This window comes from Podarcis gaigeae (genome assembly GCF_964106915.1).
Source record: "Podarcis gaigeae genome assembly, chromosome: 5".
In the NCBI taxonomy this organism is placed as follows: Eukaryota; Metazoa; Chordata; class Lepidosauria; order Squamata; family Lacertidae; genus Podarcis; species Podarcis gaigeae.
Window position 1 is genome coordinate 21,415,376 of NC_139681.1, and position 21,243 is coordinate 21,436,618.

Here is a 21,243-nt window from a genome sequence, read left to right on the forward strand (position 1 = left end):
GAATGCTGAAGGAACGCCGTTGCTGCGGTGATGCTAGGAACAGGAGTGGCAGACCAACAGAAGTAAAGACAGTTGTGGGAAGAAAGCAGGCAGTGAAAGGAGGCTGAGTGGCAGCGTGGGACTAAGAGCCTAACCCGGTGACAATGCTATGCTGGCAACTCTCACAAACTACATTGGCTGCTCTCTCCATGTTCCTTTTTAACCTCTGGATTGGCAAGTCAGAGAGGCTAGGTTCGCCTCAAGGACAGCTAAGCAACAGTTCTTACTGTCAGAAAATTGTAGATTTTTAGTTCTGTATACATTTTTGCTCAATTGCTCTGTGGAATGATTTAGATGGCTATGCACTAAAAGGCAGTGCTAAAAGGCAGCGAAGTACAGTAAAATTCTAGGTATATAAGGATCAGGGAGCAATAGGAAGCTCTGGGAAGTTTGTTGGTCTTGAATCTCCAAGCGGGCTGACTTTTCACAACGCTGTATCAGAACAGTGGCCCATCTAGCTCAGAATATTTATTAATCCTGGCTAGCAGTGGGTCCCCAAATTGTCCCCCCCCCATCTGATATCCTTTAACTGCCAGTGCCACAGAATTGGCCAAGGACCCAATATCAGGCAAGGATGTGCTCTTGGTGAAAATCAATCAGTATTTTAGTGCAAAATTTTTCTCTCTTTTTGCAATTTTGCCCAATTTGCAGTTTTTTGCAAAGCAATTTCCCCTAATATAGTGCATCCCCCCTGTTATTTTCACTAATACATGTATCTTATACACACTTTTCTGGCGTACATGTGTTTTTATACATGTTACTTGCATGTGTGCAATGATTTGAAATTAGTAAAGCTGGAAAGACTTGAGAGGGGACCTCTTTTTCCTCATTCCCTGCTTTTAGTTGACACTTCTCCCCGCCAAAAAACCCCTATAACTGGTATTGTCAGCTTCCCATATAGCTGCTGTAAACCTCCCAAGAGTTTAAAAACACCTTGTGAAGAAAGCTGACTGGTAACCACCACATGTCTCAAATCTGTAACTAGCCTGCCATTTCTATGGGCAACTTGTTGAGGCTTCTGTGATTATTATTATTATTATTCACATAATTTCTATACCGTTTTATATTTTATGTTCTTAACCACAATGCTATATGAACTGCTATCAGTGGTACACATTTATGTGATGCCTGCTTATTCCTAATGTTATTGTTTTTGTTATTGCTTCAAAATAAATGGGGGGGGGGATGAAATGAAGCGAACAATTATATAACATTTGTATTTGTATAATCGCTTCAGAGAAAAGATTTGGATCAGCAGCGAACATTGGGGTCTCAAATTTCAGGGGTGCGCTGTGCCACACCAAAATTCATCTACCGCCCACCTCTCATACTCCATTTTAAATCATAGTTGTGGTGTCCCTTGCAGCCCCCCCCCCCCAGGGCCCAGGCCCAGTGCAACCAAACTGGTTGCGCTTCCCTAAATCTGCCTTTGTTTGGATGTCTTTGGTATAGAAATGGTAATTTATTTTTAAAAGGGAGTTACATTTTTCTGGCACAGGATAAATGAACAAATGAGCCGGCTGCCTCTGAACTTCTTGCATTAATGACTGTGTTTGATTCAATGAATAGATATGCATATTTAAGGAAGTGAGACAATTTGGATGTATGCCACATTGTCTTATGTGGCCAACATTTATTTTGTGACCTGTAATATTGTAAATTGAGAGACTGCCTGCTGTTTTAGATCTTGGGAGTTTTGAGTAACCAAAGCAATGTTTTCTTTCCTGTTAGGAGCTGTACAAAACCACTCAACCTTTTGATCCTGAAGGCATTTTGGGTACAATCAACTCCATTCTGATGGCTTTCTTTGGACTTCAGGTAATTTGACGTGTTAAAAGTGCTGTGGTCAATGCACTGTACACACGAGGTTCTTTTGGATTCACATGACCAGATGTTCCTCATCTCACACAGTAGCAGCTATGGGCAGCTGGGTTGTGAGAAGGTACACTCTGCACTGTAGAATGGATGCCTCCCTTAGCTTTGTTGGGGTGTGTGATGGGCAAGGGACAGTAATAGGACCAGTTTGCAGAGCTATTTGAAGCCACCAGCTGGTTATGGAACAATGGAGGAAGGGCAGGTACATGGAACAATATTGTTCATCAGAGACAAACTGCACATGATGGATGTGCAGTCAGGTGGATGTGACCCCTAAGTTTTTACTCATAGCCACAGTAAAAAGCAGCAGTCTGTTCCAGATGTTCATGCTGAGAGGAAGGGGCTGCTTATCCCGTTACCTGTGGGTGTTTGATCTCATTAAAATTACCCTGTCTTGAACTGTCCCCCACCCCCCAGTGGATGGATACTCATCTCTTCCCCGCATGGAGCAAAAGGCAATTCAGATGGGGAAAAGTAACAAGTGCCACCATCCTGCTAGCCCTCCACACTCATGTACTTCCCACAGCTGCTTCGGGTATTTTTAAAAAAACCTTTGGGAAAAAACATTTACTTGGCTGAGCATCATATGTAGCTTGACGCTTGGAAAGCATATCCCCCAGTGAAGAGATGATGGTACACTCTGTTCTCGCTATTGCATTCCCTAGGAATGAAATCTGTCTCAATGTTGTGTCAGAACCAGACCACAGAGGCCAAAGGGATTTATCTATTAGTCTGATGTAGGAAAGTGGTTCTGAAAGGAGATCATCCTCAGGCACATCAGTAGAACTTTATGTGGGGGACAGTTATGAAATAATAATAGTAGTAGTAGTAGTAGTAGTAGTAGTAGTAGTAGTAGAACCCTACCCATCTAGCTGGGTTGCCCCAGCCGCTCTCCAACACATATAAAAACGTCAAACATTAAAAACTTTCTGATACAGATACCTTCAGATGTGTTCAGATGTGTTCTGAAAGTTTTGTAGTTCTTTATCTCTTGACTTCTGATAGGATGGCAACACTTTTCCTCTATAGGAGTGGTGTTTTTTAATGCACCCTAAATATGTTCCTTTGTTTTTCTGTCCCATCTTTCCTCAAATAGAGAGCAGCTCCCATGGAATTTCCTAGTAGAACCCCATCTGTATACTACTAGCCAGATTCAGACTTGTGGTGTTGAACTTCAACAATGGAATACTGCATGGTATTCTTTGGGTCCAGAAATGTTGATGTTGAAAGAAAGATCTGCAGGCAGGAATCTGCAATTATTTAGCATCCTGCTTTTGAGTCTTTCCTGCATAATCCTTGTGGATGTTTTCACTGCAGGGCAACATTTTCCATATGGCCAAAGCAACCAAGAGTCCTGCAGCACTGTAAAGACCAACAAATTGATGGTGGCGTAAGCTTTCCTGGACCAGAGTCCATTTCATCAGATGCCACAATCAATTTGTTCATCTCTAAGGTGCTGCAAGACTTTTGGTTGCTTTTGTTGCGATGGACTAACACAACTAGTCCCTCTAGAAATATTTTATATGTCCAGTTCTCTGTGTAAGAAACAAAGTTGCATCAGAAACAGCTTGTGTGGACCTTTTCACTTTGTGACCCTCCTGTCCCTTAATATTGCCTGTGGAGTGACTTTATGAGAAAAAAGAGGCCCAGCCATTTTGTGTATAAGCCCATAATGGATCAATAACAGAGAGGGGTTTTTTTGTTTTGTTTTTTTAAAAAAGGAGAGCAAGAAATCTTGCTTCCTTTTTAGCATTTTTTAAAAAGATATTAATTTGTTTAGCAGATGCTGCACATCATGAGAACATGAAGTAAACTGAGTAAAAAGCACGGCCTCTTTTGTATGAGATGTTTAAGAAAATTGGGTGTTTCGTAAATACATGGAAAAGCTGCTTTTTAAAGGCGTCTTTTATGGCTCCCTTGGTCAGAGGATAGTTACCCGTAGAATTTTGAAACCCAAAGCTCATTACAACTTTATGGGACTCTTGTTTCCTAATTTTATGAGCACAGTTAATTCTCAGGCTTGTATGAGGTGTCAGGTCTGTCAGCTGGGAGAGGCAGAGGGAGGATTACCAAACAAGTCTGAGAGGCTCGTTCCCCCACAATGTTCCTCACTGGCTCTCAGGACCCTTTCAGCGGGTCCTCCTTCAGGACAGCTGCTGCCTGACATCATGGTGCAGGCTAGAATTCCCTGCAGATGTTTGCTGTGTAATTTGCTGAGAGTGGTTTTTGAAACCAGCCGGGTATTGAGACTTCGGTCTTAACCAATTATTGCTGTTAAAGGAAGAGCTTTTCAAAGCTGATCAGCTTCCATGAGTCAAGTGAGGGAAAGGTACATATGAGATCTGCAGGAATGAAAAATAGTGACATACACAATGTGCAGTGGTGTAGTGTGGGTTGTCAGCACCCGGGGCAAGGCAAGTAATTTGTGCCCCCTAACCCGTGGATTTGCACCCCCTAACCCATGGATTTGCACCCCCTAACCCTAACCCCCAGATGTTGCTCCCGGTGCGGCTGGCCCCCCCTGCACCCCCCACGCTACGCCACTGCAATATGGGACCATTTGTCTGTTTTTGGCTCTTCGTAATTTCTACTCTGACTGGCTCTTCAGAGTTTGAAACAGATTCTGTGGAGTCATTCTGAGCCTGCCAAACTTTTGCCCTGATCCTGCTATGCTTGTGTACAATAGGTTGTGTGCCTGTAGCTCACAGATCATTGTTATGGTGCTGATCAGCTATTCAGGGTTGTAAGTCACTGTGGGTTGACCAGGGCAAGATAAAATGACTAACAAATTTAATAAATAATAATAATAATAATTCAGGGAAGGAGCAGGCAGAGTGACAGTAACCAAGCCTCCACTTCCAAACAGCTAATTGAATCTCTCCCCAGTTTTCTGATTAGAGTTGGTTCAGAAAAGAAACCTTACATGTACAGTAACTCATTGCACGCTTCTCCTTATCTGCCTACTTCTGTACAACACACGCTCTATAGATGTCTCTAGGTCTGCATGACTGATACAGTGCAAATGCTTATTTAGTGCTCCTGGGGAATATTTTTTATCTAATAATGGTGAGATTTTTTTCCATTTGGTGGTTGTACTGATTTCTCCTTCTTTCTGAAGGTAATTAGGCCCTTTTTATTCTGCCTGCACTCAGTTCTCTGACTGTTATGGCTGAACTGTTAAGAATCTGCTCTTGATATTTGCAAATTTTGTAGTGCAGCAAATTTCTGCAATCCCTATTCAGTGATAAAGATGGTGAAATGTGTTGAAAACTCCCTAATGGATAGCACTCACTCAGCCAATGCTTGTGGGGTGGCTCTGTGGGACATTTCCCTTATTTAGCCGTTTAAGTTATCTGGGCAGTATTCCATAGTAACGCTTATATTTTTTGTGCTTTGGCTGGGCCTCTATAAAGCATTGTAAAGTGTTAATGGTGAAAACATGTGCATTAAACATCCCAGTTTAGGTGTTTTATTTTTGTTCTCCTACACGTCATGCCTTCTTTCCAATGTTTTAGCTCCTGCTGGAATCAGTAAGGTAAAATAAGCTTCACTTTGACTACTTAAATCCTCTTATTCCTAAAGAAACAGCTGCACAGTTGGTGATCATGTCCTGACCTACTGTGGCAGCAAACCTCACTGTTAATGACAGAGACCACCTCCTGGTGATAATCATTACTAGTGCAGCACAGTTATTTGCTCTTTATTCCAGCATAAGACTGTGGGCAGGCACGGATGTAGCATTAGGGCTCTCTTAACAGCTTCCCTGCTGCATTAGAGGGGCAAGATGTGTGCTTTGTATGTTGGTGTTAGTATTCTGTTCCACTAGCCCCCACCCCAACATTATTCATGTAATGGCGATGCTGTTCTATGGTATCTCCATTTGCACTTGCAGAGTCACCTGCCTCAGTCTCACCTGCCTCAGATGTAATGGAGATATAGAGTTGGGTACCATCTCCATTAAGGGACGCGGGTGGCACTGTGGGTTAAACCACAGAGCCTAGGACTTGCCGATCAGAAGGTCAGCAGTTCGAATCCCCGTGACGGGGTGAGCTCCCGTTGCTCGGCCCCTGCTCCTGCCAACCTAGCAGTTCGAAAGCACGTCAAAATGCAAGTAGATAAATAGGTACCGCTCTGGCGGGAACGTAAACGGCATTTCCGTGCGCTGCTGTGGTTCGCCAGAAGCGGCTTAGTCATGCTGGCCACATGACCCAGAAGCTGTACGCTGGCTCCCTCGGCCAATAAAGCGAGATGAGCGCCGCAACCCCAGAGTCGGTCACGACTGGACCTAATGGTCAGGGGTCCCTTTACCTTTACCATCTCCATTACATCTGAGGCAGGTGAGGCTGTGCAAGCCCTGGGCTGGAGTCTGGGTACCATGGTGGGCTGGATGAAGGTGAGTGAATTGAGCTTGAATCCTGGAAAGATGGAGGCCCTGTGGTGGTGGTTCCTATGTCTGGGAAATAAGCCAATTGCACTCCCTCTGAAGGAGCAGGTCTGTTGCTTGGGGATGCTCCTTGATCCATCTTTGACAACCAGGGGCCCAAGTGACCTCTATGAATAGGAGTAAAAGTAAAGGTAAAGGTACCTCTGACCATTAGGTCCAGTCGCGGATGACTCTGGGGTTGCGTGCTCATCTAGCTCTATAGGCCGAGGGAGCCAGCGTTTGTCCACAGACAGCTTCCGGGTCATGTGGCCACCATGACTAAGCCACTTCAGGTGAACCAGAGCAGTGCACAGAAATGCCGTTTACCTTCCCACCGGAGCGGTACCTATTTATCTATTTGCACTTTGATGTGCTTTTGAACTGCTAGGTGGGCAGGAGCAGGGACTGAACAATGGGAGCTCACCCCATCACGGGGATTCGAACCACTGACCTTCCGATCGGCAAGCCCTAGGCTCTGTGGTTTACGCCACAGCGCCACCCACGTGCACCTTCTTTGAAAACCTCACTAGCTGATAGGGAAGTACTTATGGCTTCAGCAGCGTTGTGATCATGCAAGTCAACTTTAAGTTCACTACAGCACGCTAGTATTAATTTGATACCTTGTTGTTTCCAGAGAGATGAAATCTCATTTTTTAGCTAAATCTACAGCCTTCAAATCCATTTCTTTTCCAGAGAAGCTGTCCTGATGTCAGTAGGAAATATTCAGGAATAATGAAGTTGGATGAATTTGTTCCTCTAGGAAATATTTTTTTTAAAATGTATGCCCCCATCAGCTGCAGTTAAGTGGCATATGTTCTGCCAATATTATTTAGATGGTGGTATAATTTTTCGACAACTAAGCAGGCAGAAACTTTCACTCACACTCCCCAAGCATAAAAATTGGGGTTGTTATTAATGCATATGGAAAATTAGTTTTGGAAAGGAGAATTTTCCCACACTTCTGAATAGCTGTTGAGTGAAAACTGCTGATTAACAGAACACAGCCTCATTGCCACTTCAGCTTTGCCAATTGCCATGACTGTAATATTGTCTTCCCACCAACAGTAAAATAAAATTCCCATCAGCTACAGCCAGGGCAATGTTTGGTCCCATATGCTGTGCTCTTCAATAAGCAGAAATCTGCCTTCATAAAAACAGTAAGGCAGTCCAAATCCAGGCCTGGATCACATCATTCACTCAGGACAAAATAGTCAATCTAATCAGTTTTGCCTCTGATACCCAAACTAGTTGAATGATGATTTTCAGTTCTACAAATCCTACTGCAAGTCATAAATTGTGGGGAAAGGTTTCTACTAGTGAGAAACATACTGGGCTGGACAGTGGCAGAGTAAGCTGCATGGGTGCCCGGAGCGGCAGCCATGCAGTGCACCCAGGAGTGGCCGATCCGCCACACAGGGGGCGGGGCAACCTTCTGCTGCAGCAGTGTTTGTGCGATCCTCCGCTTGCGGTGGGATCCTCTGCTCGCGGCTGCATCAGTGGCGGGATCCTCCGCTTGTGGTGGCAGGATCCTCCACTCGTGGTGGTGGCGGCGGGATCCTCTGCCCGCAGCTGCAGCAGTGACGGGAGCTTCTGCATGAGGCTGTGGCGATGCGATGGCGGCAGCTAGCGATGGCAGCGGCTAGTGCCACCACACCCGGGGGCAGCAGGTGAGCCTTTTTGTCATCCCCCTCAGAGTTGGCACCCGGGGCCGACCGCCCTGCCGCCCTCTTCCTCCGCCAGTGGGGCTGGATGCAGAGGTGCTCCTGTGCAACTCCACTTGTAGAGTGGTATTTTCCAGACTCCTGACTTCCCTACATACCCTTTCAACACCCCCAAAAGCTGCTCCTGAGAGCTGATTCACCTTCTGGGGGAAGCTGTAGAGGGATGGGGGATTCAGTAGAGCTATATTGCACAAGCAGAAATATCTTTGGATCCAAGTCATGGGTTATCCAAGAAATCTCAGAGCCTATATTGCCTTTCCTTTTTGTTACAGGAATGATTCACACACAGCTGATATACTGGGAAAACAGAATGTGAAGGATAGGTCTGTCAATAGCTATACGGAATGTTACGGAAACTGAGCCTTCGTTTTTCACCTCAGTTTACTAATGTGTACCAGGTGCTGGGGACAAGCCACAGGTGATAGTCATCGCCTTTATGCCTTGCTTGCAAACTTCAAGGGGCTTCTGGTTGCTTTCAGAGTGACCAGGGAGTCCCAATCTGCTGTGAGGTGTGTTCCTCTTGACTTTGATCAGAATGCTGTATTGGAATATAAGATGTGTGGAACGTGAGGATTAATAAATGGATAGAGAAGGGTGATGGGAGAAGGAAGCACAAATGAAGGAATGGATAGAATGTGTAGTTTAACGAAGGGGGTGGAGGTTTGGTTTGGTTTGGTTTGGGGCTCATCCACAGATGGCCTCATCTCAGCCCACCACTGATATATGTCCCCTGACAGATTACTGCAGAGGCAATGTGGTCTTTGACATAAAAAAGTTTGCCAACCCCCAGACTGGATGGACATTGGCCTCATCCACCAAAACAGTTCCTCTTTTCTTAAGTGACTCTATATCCAGAGGTATAATGGGGGTAATGTGAAGCAGTGTGTGGTTCAGATCTTAACTGTTTTGAAAAAAATATAATATTCCTCAGCAGTGGGTTTACTTCACGATACATGATTTAATGTTTATAACATTTTGTTATAATTGGAAATCGGAAATGTAATAACTACAGGACCCACCCTTAAAGCATAAGGGAGAATTTTCATGTGAGTGGACTGAAACGACTATGAGGCAATAGATTTTCAGCTTTGTTTCTTTAAAAAACAGTCTTTATGTTTATTTCATGTGTTATAATCTTTAAAACACATGCATAGTAAACAAAGATTATTATTATTATTGGTTTGATTTTTTAAAAAAAAACTTCATTGAAAGGCAGTGGCTGACAACATCAGTCCTTTTTTTCTTTTCTTTTGCAGAACAATAAAACAAATACATTTCCTAAATTGAGATAAAGCCTTGATGAATTGGGAAGTGGAGATGATAAGCTATGCTTCTTGTGGTCTCTTTAATTGTATTCATTCGAAGTTCTCATTGGCAGGAAATTACATCAACCACTAACTCCTTTTACAGAAGGACTATATCTGATAAAACAGGAGGAAGGGGGGGGGGAATCTGGCAGGCACCTTTGAAAGTAACTTTACTCCTCTTTCAAATGCCTTTCAAATGCACTCTGACGGAAAGATAGGCATGTAATTTTATGAAAGAACATTCAGACAGCTGTGAGCCTGAATGCTCACGTGCTTGTCCTCAGAAAATCAGAGGACTTAGTCATGTCCTAAGAATATTCCTTGCAATGAGGAAGGACTATTGGTAAAGCCAATAGCCTTCCTTGGAAATTGCTTTAGAATTCATTGCCTTTATGAACACAATTACCACGTATTCTTGTTCTTACTCAAATTTCTGGTAGGCAAGTTATTGAGTGACCTGACCTATTCCAATGGGGTGCAGCCCATGAGGCATGCTAGGCAAGGGGACCAACCTGGAATGAAAAGGTGCCCAGTAGTAGCACATGGTAGCAATGAATAGCTGGTATTTGTAAACAAGGTAACAGGTTGCAAAGAAGTAAGTGATCACAGCGCTCAGGATCAACAGGACCAGGGACAGAGCCAAGATAGTGGCGACATTGCTCCTATAAGGGGCTAAGTTCACCTGAGCTGTTATATCCTGGCACAGGCTTCATGATGGCCCAGGCCTTGCTGGGAATGGAAAGGAACTCATGGGGCTTATGCTCTGGCAAAGAGCACTACATGTATTTATTTGCTTTTATTTTCTTCTAACTCGGCACACTTGCACATGTAGAGCAAAGCAAAAGTTAACATTGTGCACATTCTTCATAACGTTTATGGTATTTAAGTACAGCATTCATCAGTTGCACTTTTTGCCCCTTGGTAAACTTCAGATGCATCTTTTGGCAGTTCAGGTGGTTGTTTACAGGGATCTCAAGGAGTTCTGAATCAGAAAGCAGTGTTGCCTACCTGAGTAGATCTTCATGAGTCTTCCCCTACCTGGGGATTCACATGACAGAATGCTCCTCCACAAACAATTTTCCTGCAGACAGAAAATTAGCATACCAGAGATAAGGCTAGGCTTCAGTTCTATACCCTGACATCCTAGTTTTCTGTCTACAGGAAATTGTGTGTGTGTGTGTGTGTGTGTGTGTGTGTGAGAGAGAGAGAGAGAGAGAGAGAGAGAGAGTGCCCCCAGTGGCTGTTTGAAGCAGGCGCGGGTTTCCCCGCACAGTGAGAACTAAGCCATTTTCTGTATGGCTCCCAAGGATCAATTTCTGCTTCAGGGGCAATTAAGGAAAGTCATTTCCAAATTAGTAGGTTTATATGCCAAGGGAGGGGTGTCTGATAGTCCCCCAAATATGGATAGTGTCAGACTGCAATTCAGGATTTAAAAAATGCAGACAGAGGAATGTTTTGTCCCAAGATAGAATATTTGGGAACAGGACTTGGACAGTGAATATATTCTTCCCCTGCCTACCAATTTGCTTAGACCACTTTACTTCCACCATGAGAACACTAATTTTAAAAATTAATGTTTGAAAAAATGTGCGGAACATGATGTAGAGCTTGGTTGGAAAGAATTCTTTCCCATTCCATGTTGGTTGGGCTTATTTATGTATTTAATTGTATAAATGACATGAAATACTAATTCTGCATTTATGTGTTCAAAGCATTCTGTTTTTTCCATCAGAAATTGTGTTTTCTGCTCCCTCCTTTTTAACCTCTCGGATGTTTACACTGAGTTATGTCTCAGTTGAATACTTATGACCCATATTTTCCATTTGTTTCTAATTTTCCTCCATCTGGATTTATCCTAACAATGACAGGTATAAAAATCCACGATGCAATATAAGCTATTTACTTAATAATAAAAAACCTTGCAAATTCAATTGGGATTTCTTGAGGTTCTCCACTTGTATTTTAAGGAACCCTAGGAGATTATTTTTGTTGATCTTTTTTTTAAAAAAGGCATTTTATGAGTCTGGACAACAATTTATATATAACAGGTATGTCCAAAAGACTGATCATGATCCAGGCTTTGTGTTCCCACTCTGGGCAACCCCCCCCCCCCAAAAAAAGAGCTCAACAGTTTCGTTCAATTCCCCCCTAAAAAAAAGCTCAATAACTGGTCAATGGTCAATCCTTCCCTAAAGAAAGCTCAACATCTCCTGGCAATGACAATGGGTAGATCACAGCCTCTTGGGAGTTGGACGTGCCTGATACATAACAATTGTGTAATGCTAGAATCAGAATTGTTGAATATATGTGGCAATTCCAGCATTGTGAGTTCTGAATAACTTTAGACTGCAGAGGAGGACTTATGTGACTGAATGCATGTCATGGAGAAAGCTAGCCTTTCACCATGATGTGCTTATTTTCTATCCTAAAAACAGGATTTTTTTGTATGAAGGATCCCAAAATCAAGTGAGCCCAATCACCCACAGTCTGCAGTGGTGCCAGTCAGACACAGGTTTGTCCATTTCAGTTCTTTTATTTTCTTATTTTCCCAATCTTTAATTCAGCTCTCCCAATTTGCAGCAATTCACTTTTAAAAAAGCAACTCGTGAAATTTTGTCTGGATTTCTCCTAATGAATTTTTATGTGCACTTTTGACCAAAGTACATATTTCTGCAAGCAGTTTTCCAAATATAAATACATTTTAATGTTGTTTTCACTACTATCTTCCTTTTCAATGCACACTTTCCATTAATATATGCATTTTTGTACACATTGGTTGGGTGGAGAACTGTATCACAGAATTCCGATGTGGATTTTTAATAAAGGTTGTGTTTTGGTTCGCATATTGTTGTGGAAAGTGCAAATTTGATAGATTTTACCTTAAATGCGTATTGAATTTCTTGTACAGCCTTCCCCTGAATATCAACCTTGGTAGTACTGTGGTGTGTACCTAGCAGCCGAGTTAGAAAAACTGCCATATTATTATTCTCCTTTCTCCTGGTCAACAAAATTATGGGCAAGAATTGGGCAGCATCCTCCAAACCAGGGCACCACAAAGTTGGAAGCCATTCTTGCTAGTACTTATTGCCCTGTAGGTTTTCTTCTGTAACGGCTATCCATTTATTAGACTGAGAAGCAGAAGTGATGACATGTCACTAGGGTGACTCAAGCAGAAGAAAGAAATATTGGAACTCTTACAAAGGCATCTGTTCTCATGAGTTTGATTTCAGATTTGACAGAGAGATGAATTCTGACAAAGCCACAAATGGGAATGATTACTTAGAAATGGAAGTTAGATACTGAATCTCAAAGGGTTACTTTCCCATAAATCTGTGCTCTCTTGCTGAAGTTTTTAGTGGTAAAGGGTGACAAGAAGTGAATATGCTTAGGACTTAGCAATCTTAATTCAGGAGTCAGACACATTTTATGATACATTCCCACATGGCTTTAGTTACTTTTCTTTCGTTCAGGCAAGAATGCATCGATGTTCTCATTTTCACCCATATTTGCAGATGCCACTTTAGGTTTAAGAATATGTTAGTATGCATTGGAAACATAATTTATTTAGAAAAATGTGTCATATGTTTACAGTGCTAAACAAGTGTAGCCGTGACAGACAATCAATTACAATACAAAGTAGAAAACAAGGAAATCGTATTTATTTAGAAAGATAGAAGAGAAAGAGCCAGAAAGGGGCAAAATAATAAGAAAGAAAAGAGGAAAAAAGAGGGAGAGGGAAAAATGTGTGTGTGCGTATACATTCTCTGCATCATGTTTGGTTTGGAGTGGGATGTAATTGGAAATAATGTTTATATAGCGGAACCTCGTTTTTTGAGTGTCTCAGAACCCGAATGATTTGGAATCCAAATGCCAAAAACCCGGAAGTGAATGCTTCCAATTTTGAACACGCCTCGGAAGTTGAATGGCTTCCAAGGTGCGGTTCTCTATTTTCTCCATTGAAATTGCTGACCACCCATTGCATCTTGGTTTGATGAACGTTTTGGAAGTCGAATGGTCTTCCAGAACAGATTATGTTTGACAACTGAGATTCCACTGTAATATTAATGCCAATAATCATGTTAGGGTTGTAGCCAACAAAATAACCTGGTTATAGAATGGAAATTCCCCCCATATCTCTTCACATGCCCCACCCTCATCTGCTCTGGAGATTTCAGGGAACCTCTAGAACAGACATGGGCAGCCCAGAGGGAAAGGAGAGGTGGGGGAATTTCCATAGCAGAAGCCCTTGACAAAAAGGATGACTTCACTGAATACAACCTTTGATATCTCTCCACAATCAAATCAAATAAAACATACAACTGTGCATTGTCTTGAAATCTTCAGTTCCAATGGTTTATAAATAACCTCTGCCTTTCTATGAACCTATGAACCTAGTAAGATGATAAATGCTAAAATAGTACTATTTTACTAAGATGCGTAGTAAAAGTATTTAAAGAGATTGTTAACCTCCTTTGGCTCTCCACCAGGTGCTTATGGTTTAAAATAGCTGATTGAGGACTATCATTTTAATTATGCAACATTACACTGTTCCTAGTCATTTCTTGAACCATATTGGTAGTGGTGCCCGCCCTGTGGAACACCCTCCCATCAGATTTCAAGGCAATAAGCAACTATCTTACTTTTAAAAGACATCTGAAGGCAGCCCTGTTTAGGGAATTTTTTAATGTTTAATGCTGTATTTTGTTTTTAATATTCGGTTGGGAGCCACCCAGAGTGGCTGGGGAAACCCAACCAGATGGGCAGGGTATAAATAAAATTATTATTATTATTATTTATTTATTATTATTATTATTATTATTATTATTATTATTATTATTATTATTAATTATTATGTTCTTGTATAGCTTCACTTCAGTCTGACTTGTACAGGAGAACTTCCCAGTGAATGTTAGTTAGTACTGATGAGGGTGTTGTTTGGATTTTCTAATTCAAGCATAAAGGCACTATTTAGTAAGCAAAGCCATCAGATCAGCAATGGTTCACCTTCAGCTGCCCAGCTATTTGTTGCCACTGAGTCACTTCTGGGCAGCCTATGTGACTTTATGGGGCCAGTTCACACATGCATGTTCATCACTTGCGACATTTCAGTCGAACGTGCGAACTCCATGTCTCCATGGAAAAATATTGTGTTTTGAATTGACTCTGAGTAATATGAAAACTCTACATGTGGTGACTGGAAAAATTGCAATTTAATGGCATATTTGGTGAGTGACAAACATATATGTAAGAACTGCACCTTAGAACTGCAAGACTGCAATCCCAAGCAAATGTAATATATGTAATTTTCACTGAACTAATAGGACCTCCTGTAGTTTGCAAGCCCCTGTGGATATGTTTAGATAAGTAGATGGGTTGTGCATCTTTCACTTAGTTGTGAATTAGGTCAGGATTGTCTGAAACAAAATGTGTAGAGATGAATTCATTTCTAAACTTGAGGACAAATAAGATGATGTGGAGAACTGACAGACTCAAACTTTCACTGTACTTTGTTTGGAAGTAGCACACCTCTAGAGCAGTAATTTAAGTCTTAGCATCTCTCTGATGTTGAGCTCTTGCTGCACACTTGTTTAAGCTTCCATCTTTTCCCTGTCACTGCAGGTGTTCCTTAGCTCTGTTAATACAGCTTTATGCATTAACAACATAAACAACACGGGCCAAATGCCCTCTGGTTAGAGAGTGAGTATCATTTCCCCAATTTATAAGAAAGCGAATAGGAATGATCCACAAAACGCTTCGCCAATTAGCTTGCTAGACATCTCCCCAAAGCTACAGTAGCATCGCCTTCAAAAATGATCAGACAGGTTACAAAGTAACAACGTTATTCTGAGGACACAGAATCATTGATCAATGTTTTACAACCTTATGTTATGATCTATTGGGGGGGGGGGGAGAGAAATGCAAAGGATGCGTGCACAAAACATCATCCACAGTATGGGAAAAATCATGGCTGGCACATGCACAGACCATGCATCAATACCTTACACACAGTAAAGTGTAGGGGCAAGTATTGTGCTTATGTGTGCACAGGCTTCCATGTGCAGCATTAATGCGCATGCCCAAATGATGGGTAGACTTCAACATTGCACTATTATAAATGCTCCACTTGTGCAAACATACCAGCTTGCCAGACAGAATAACCCACCTTTCCATTTGTGCAGTTCTGCACAAATTTGTGCAGCCAAATTTGTGCAATTTTCCTCCTCCACGTGTCCATACTTGGAAAAGGAGGTGGGGTAAAGTTGCATGGCAAGGGCAGTTCCTAAGAACAAGCAAGTTATGCATGTGGACTTCATGTCAAATGTTCTGCTCTTTGTGTGCGGGTGTGGATGGAAGTGGAGGAAAGCGTGAACTGGATGCTGCCTCAGACTTTGAACTGGCCATTCAGTTGTTATTGTTTCCCAAGACTTCTGGGTCTTTCTTAATTGCTCTGCCCTGCAATTTTGCATGGCAGCCAAGTGCTAAATGGTACTCCCCCTGGGAACAAGTAATCACATTGCTGTGAAGTCCTTTTGGTGTCAGTCCGAGCATCACCTACCAGGTGTTGCCTCAAATTTCTTAGAAGGGCAGGTGGCTAAAATATGTCTCTCAGCACCACTGTATTAAGAAGCCGATTAACAGTGACTCATGGCCGCTCCAGTTTCCTGTTGATGATTTCTTCACAGTCAACAAAACCTCGCCAAATAGCCGAGACTGTGTTTTAAAAAGAAAAGGCTAACCTTTAGAAAGACCTGGAGTTGATACGTTCACTTGTGCTGCTGAAGCAGGGGAGAGCAAAGCACCAATCATTTCTTTAAAAACCCTCTCAAAGTTGGTAGAAAAAATCCTTATACTTTTGGATTTTGCAGTGCAGCGTGTTTCACATAGTAATGATACAGATGGAATGAGACATCTTTTCATTGCACTCTCACCACATTGTTGCTGCTGGGGTTCTACCCTTGTGGGACAGCCCCAGCCAATCAGTTGTCAGTGTGGTTGTGGCCGCAGGTGATTTAACCGCGGCACAGCCGGCCAGCACCCTGCTTTAATTCCATGGTGTGTGTGTGTGTGTGTGTGTGTGTGTGTGTGTGTGTGTGTGTGACAGCTGAATGTTTGGTCTGTGATAGCCCATTCACATGTGCAAAGATTCTTCCCTCGAAGCAGCCCATGGCATAGAGTTCTGCCATGCTTCAAGATTACGTTCTTTCTTCCATGATCTCCTGTAATCACCACTGTGGCTGCCGCCAAAGCTGCCCTTGTAAAAAGAACAGGAAAGAGGAAGGAAAGATTTGCATGGGGCGGAGAGAACACCCTACAAGTTGAGCTTAAACAGAGAATGGGAGCAGTGGTGTAGCGTGGGGGGTGCAGGGGGGGCTGGCCGCACCGGGCGCAACATCTGGGGGTTAGGGTTAGGGGGCGCAAATCCACGGGTTAGGGGGTGCAAATTACTTGCCTTGCCCCGGGTGCTGACAACCCACACTACGCCACTGAATGGGAGAAGAACCTTCTGGCATGAGAGCAGAAAGTGAGTCTTTAAACCTCTTTTGTTGACCACCAGCATTACGCTTTCCATTTTTAAGTCGCTTGGGAAGACGATAATCAGGCATAGCCCAGGTCTGTAAAGCTGCTTTGCAGCTGCTTGGAGGGGGTGGTGCAAGGCATCTGGGCATTGGCAATGCTAGCCAAGCCCTGGCTCCATGGCCCACCTAAACAGAGGGAATTATTTTCCTGGGCAGCTAGCAGAACCCCTCTTTGCTGGGCATGGGGCTGCCACATGCCCTGACCTCCACAGGAGACACACAGTCCCTCTCTGCGTCTCTGTTCCTTTTCGGGCACCGTCAAACGAGGGCAATGACCACTGAATTACTGATCCCACGTTGAAGAGCTGCCCAACCCAGCTTCAGGTCCCCTACTAAGTGCCCCCCTCCAGAACTCACCGCTCTCAGCTGACTCTCAACTGCTTCCTCTCTGCAACATTCAAATTCCATTTCCAAGCCTCCACCAATCTTCTCCCTCCACCAGAATTCTACTCTCTCTCTTCCCCCCTCCCTCCCTGCTTGACTTCCCCTTAGGAATTCTAATAGCATTGCCTCAATTACCCTATAACACACAATACTTCTCATAGATTTGTGGGGGGACCACACTAAACCCTAGAAATTGATAGATGGTAGGAATTTGGGATTATCTGCCATTGAACTGAAAATGGAACTGGTTCTTTATTCTTCCTCATTTCTTGCTTTCTTCAGTTTCTGTTGCAGCTAAGTTTTCCTTCTCCATGTAGCTGCCTATTGCTCTACCCTTTCTTCTCCTTCTGACCTCCTCTTCCCATTGTGTAGGCAAGAAATGCCACAACACTGCCGCCACTGCCGCCACAGATGGCACTTGCACCACCATGTTGGGGATCAGGCAGTTGGAGTACATTACATCAATACAGTCCCAGTTGCACTGGTTGCAGGTGTATTTCTGGCCCCAGTGATAATGATAAATCACCTGCACCCCCATCAAACCTGCCCAGGAACCCACCAACAAACACAATTAGGCTGGGGGGCACATAGAACAGGGCCTCTGTAGAAGTGGCCTGGCAGTGATAGAATGCCATTCTGCTTGAAGTTAGGTAAGCTCTGGGCCTCAGCATCCCTCAAGGGCAGGCACCGCTGGATCTAGTTATTCTCTCCAGGTTAAAGCAGGAGCCAGGCCTGACAGACAGTGGCTTGCTTAAGACTACTTACTGAGTTCATAGCTAGGGAGAGATTTAAACTCGGAAAGATAAGCTGGGCTTGGGCCAAGGCTTTGTTCTGACCCCTTTCTTTTCGAAGAGTGTTTTGGCCTTCCTTTTTGAAGAATACAACCAAATGTTTCTCACAGAACTGAATTCTTTACAACCTGAATTTTCTGGAACTATATTTACAACCCCTGACATTTCATTCTGAGTTGGTTCTCCGCAGAGTCCCCCTCTGCACTTGAAAAACAGTATTTTTAAAAATGGAAGGGAGCACAAAGAAGTTAGCCTTCGTGGCATGCATTCCGTTATTAATCACTGTGACAGCCACATTTTCTTTCAGACTGAATGCTACTCGCAAATACCAAGGCATGATATTAGCTTGAGCGAAAGAAGACCAGATATTGAATAAAGGACTCTCTTTTTCTTATTTCTTAAAATATTGGATTGATGGGACCCAGGCAATCAATACTATTCTTTTTCTCATTAAAGGCTCTTGCAAGTATTTTGCTCCAGAGCCTCAAAGAGCAAATTTCAGCATGAAGAAATCTGTCAGTTTCTAGTAATGGTACATTAACAAGTTAAGTAAAAATTATGGATGAAATGTTTAAGCCTGATTATGGAGTGCCATTGGTTTTAATGAGTTTTGATAGGAGGTTCAGAGACTCAAAACCACACAGGCCTCATCTTTTCCTTAGTTTAAGACAATGCAATCTCTGTCCTGCACCTTCTACTGCTCCCATAGCAATTCTGAATGTTGTCTATTCCAAGTGGTGTGAGCTCCTATTGGATAGCACTTGTGACATCAAAGTCCAATGAGGATATTTCCCTTGTCATGCTGCAACGGCCTCTTTGTAGATAGAACTCTGCCCCCTTTCCTCCTCTGCATCTGCCTTAAATCTGTTCTGATTCCTCAACAGATTTGGGGAGTGCACAGAGTGCACATGGCGGGGGGGGGGGGGGAGAGATATGTTACAAGCAGGTGTCAGGAGCAGATCAGCAATAACTCACACAGAATTAGTGAAGTTAACCCTTTAATCAAAGAAACAGGACAGCTCAGAAAGCCAGGCCTAGTGAATACAACAACGCTTCCCGGTAGATCTTGCCCCTATGAGGCAGTTGTGGGGACTGAAAGTACCCACCTTTTCCTTAAGTTACCTCCTCCCCCAGGTTCTTCCCAAGCAATCTGAAACTTTGTTGCCTTGCCCGTCTTTTCTCTGCCCTCTTCATACCTCTTCTGGTTCTGGAAGACCAGGAGGGAGGGAAGCTGGTTGCAGCAGGAGGTGGAGACCCCCTGGCTTCTTCAGCAGCCTGACTCATCTCTGCCTCTTGCCCCTCCCTCCTCTCCAGTCACTGATGCTGGACTGCTGTCTGTCACAGACTCTTCCTGCTCATTAAACCCTGTTACCTCTTCAGCTTCCAACACCTCTTCTTCCCAGTTTGCTCCCTCTTCCCTCTCTGACCACTCATAGTCATCCTGCAACCCATCCCTTGGCTCTGAGCCTTCTTCTCTCGGGGGTTCCCCAGCTGGTACCTCATAGCAGTGCTCTGCATCCAGCCAGTCCATGACAGGAGAGTAGGACAATTCCATTGCTCAAGCATAAATCCTTGTGCTGACGGGATGCACTAGTTGGATACCATCTTAAGAGTCCAAGCTTCTGGCTGGAGAGCAGAAACTGAGTGTGAAGATGAACAAGAGTTCTACCCCAAAATCAACTTAATTCACCTTTAGTTTGTCCTGTAGTTATGGGAATGACTTTCAGGTGCTGTTCAGCATTTTGTAAACTAGTTCAGTGAACTTCATTCACTCCACTCAGCTTCACTCCACTGCTTCTTAGTGATGTGATTTTAAGCACTGCTGCTATCTGGAAAGAGATTGTTTTCATATGCTTATTATTATGAGATTCATAGTTGATTTTTGACCTGGTTTATAATGGTTTTATGTTATGAACTGCTTTGAAAAGCTGCTGGTTTGGCTCTGGAAGATGTTATAAAAATATCTGAATAAATAAATAATATTACACACATTAAAATTGACATCCATACACAAACCAGCTCTAAATGTAGGAACAGGCAAGTGTATAAAAAAGCATATCCTCAGTGTGTGTTTTAGTGGCACATTGATGAATTGAAAATTGCAAAATAAGACTCCACACTAAAAGAGGTCCCTATTACCTCCATTCATTTCTGGAATCTTGCAAGTGTTTTTCCTACCTTTGGAAAATGGCGGCATTCTGCATGTCTGGCCTTACAGGGAGGTAAATATTCCATTCATCACTACTTTTGCAGGATCAGGACGTTCATACCACTAATTACTAGAAAGAAACAAGTTTCCTTCACAAATAATGGATATTGATGCCTACATTGGCTTAAGGTATTGTTGGTTCTAATGGTCCCAGTTGGAAACTTTTAGCAGGGCTGGCAAAGATTTCTGCTTATCCTCCTGAATGGCTCCCTACTCAAGATGTGTTATGGAAAAATGCCACAGACTCTTTCTGCCTGAGAATTTGATTTCACTTAAAACAAATAATCTTCCTCTGCAAACAGACTTCTCACCACACAACTTAGCCCTGAATCACAAAATCGCTCTTAGGTGATGACAGTGCAATTTTGACATATGGATGGAGACACTGCCTGATTCAGGAATAGGATCCTGGGAAGAGGTTATAGTGAGAAGAAGTTCAAGAGTTTTTAGATTCCTGCTGCATTTGCACTTTAGAATAAATATGTCTGGACAAGGAGAGAGCCATAGGGACATTGGAGGAATCTGTGAAAATGGACTATCAAGCAAATTTCCTTCCTCCACCTATTCAACACCTATTGGACTCTAGCCAGGAAAGCTGCTCTTCTTAGTTCTCTACAGTTAACTTTTTAAATGCATGCACACTTTATACATAGATAGATACATAAATTGTTTTGCAATGTGCATTATTTGCATACTTGGGGGGGGGTATACAGCTTCTCCTTTATTTGTTGCTAAAGTGTTGTTTGTTGCCAAAGGCAACCTATGTGCTTCCTAACCATGTCTTAAAATGCCCACCATGGTGTTGTTGTTTATCCCCCCCCCCCAAAAAAAAAGACATTTAAATACTATCTCTTTCAGAGTTTGGAACTCCCTCCCCAGGTCTCATGAGGAAGCGTTTAAAGGTCTAGGGAAGAGAC

At 43.0% G+C, this 21,243-nt stretch overlaps 1 protein-coding gene across 3 annotated transcripts in view; it reads left to right on the forward strand.

Moving 5' to 3' along the window:
• Positions 1-21,243, forward strand: part of LOC310845360 (heparan-alpha-glucosaminide N-acetyltransferase-like) — a 168,492-nt gene that overhangs the window by 126,552 nt on the left and 20,697 nt on the right. For all 3 annotated transcript variants that reach the window (XM_083740437.1, XM_083740435.1, XM_083740436.1), the window contains one exon: positions 1,771-1,857. In XM_083740437.1, coding sequence (XP_083596563.1) covers positions 1,771-1,857 — 87 coding nt within the window. The remainder of the gene's footprint in view (positions 1-1,770; positions 1,858-21,243) is intronic.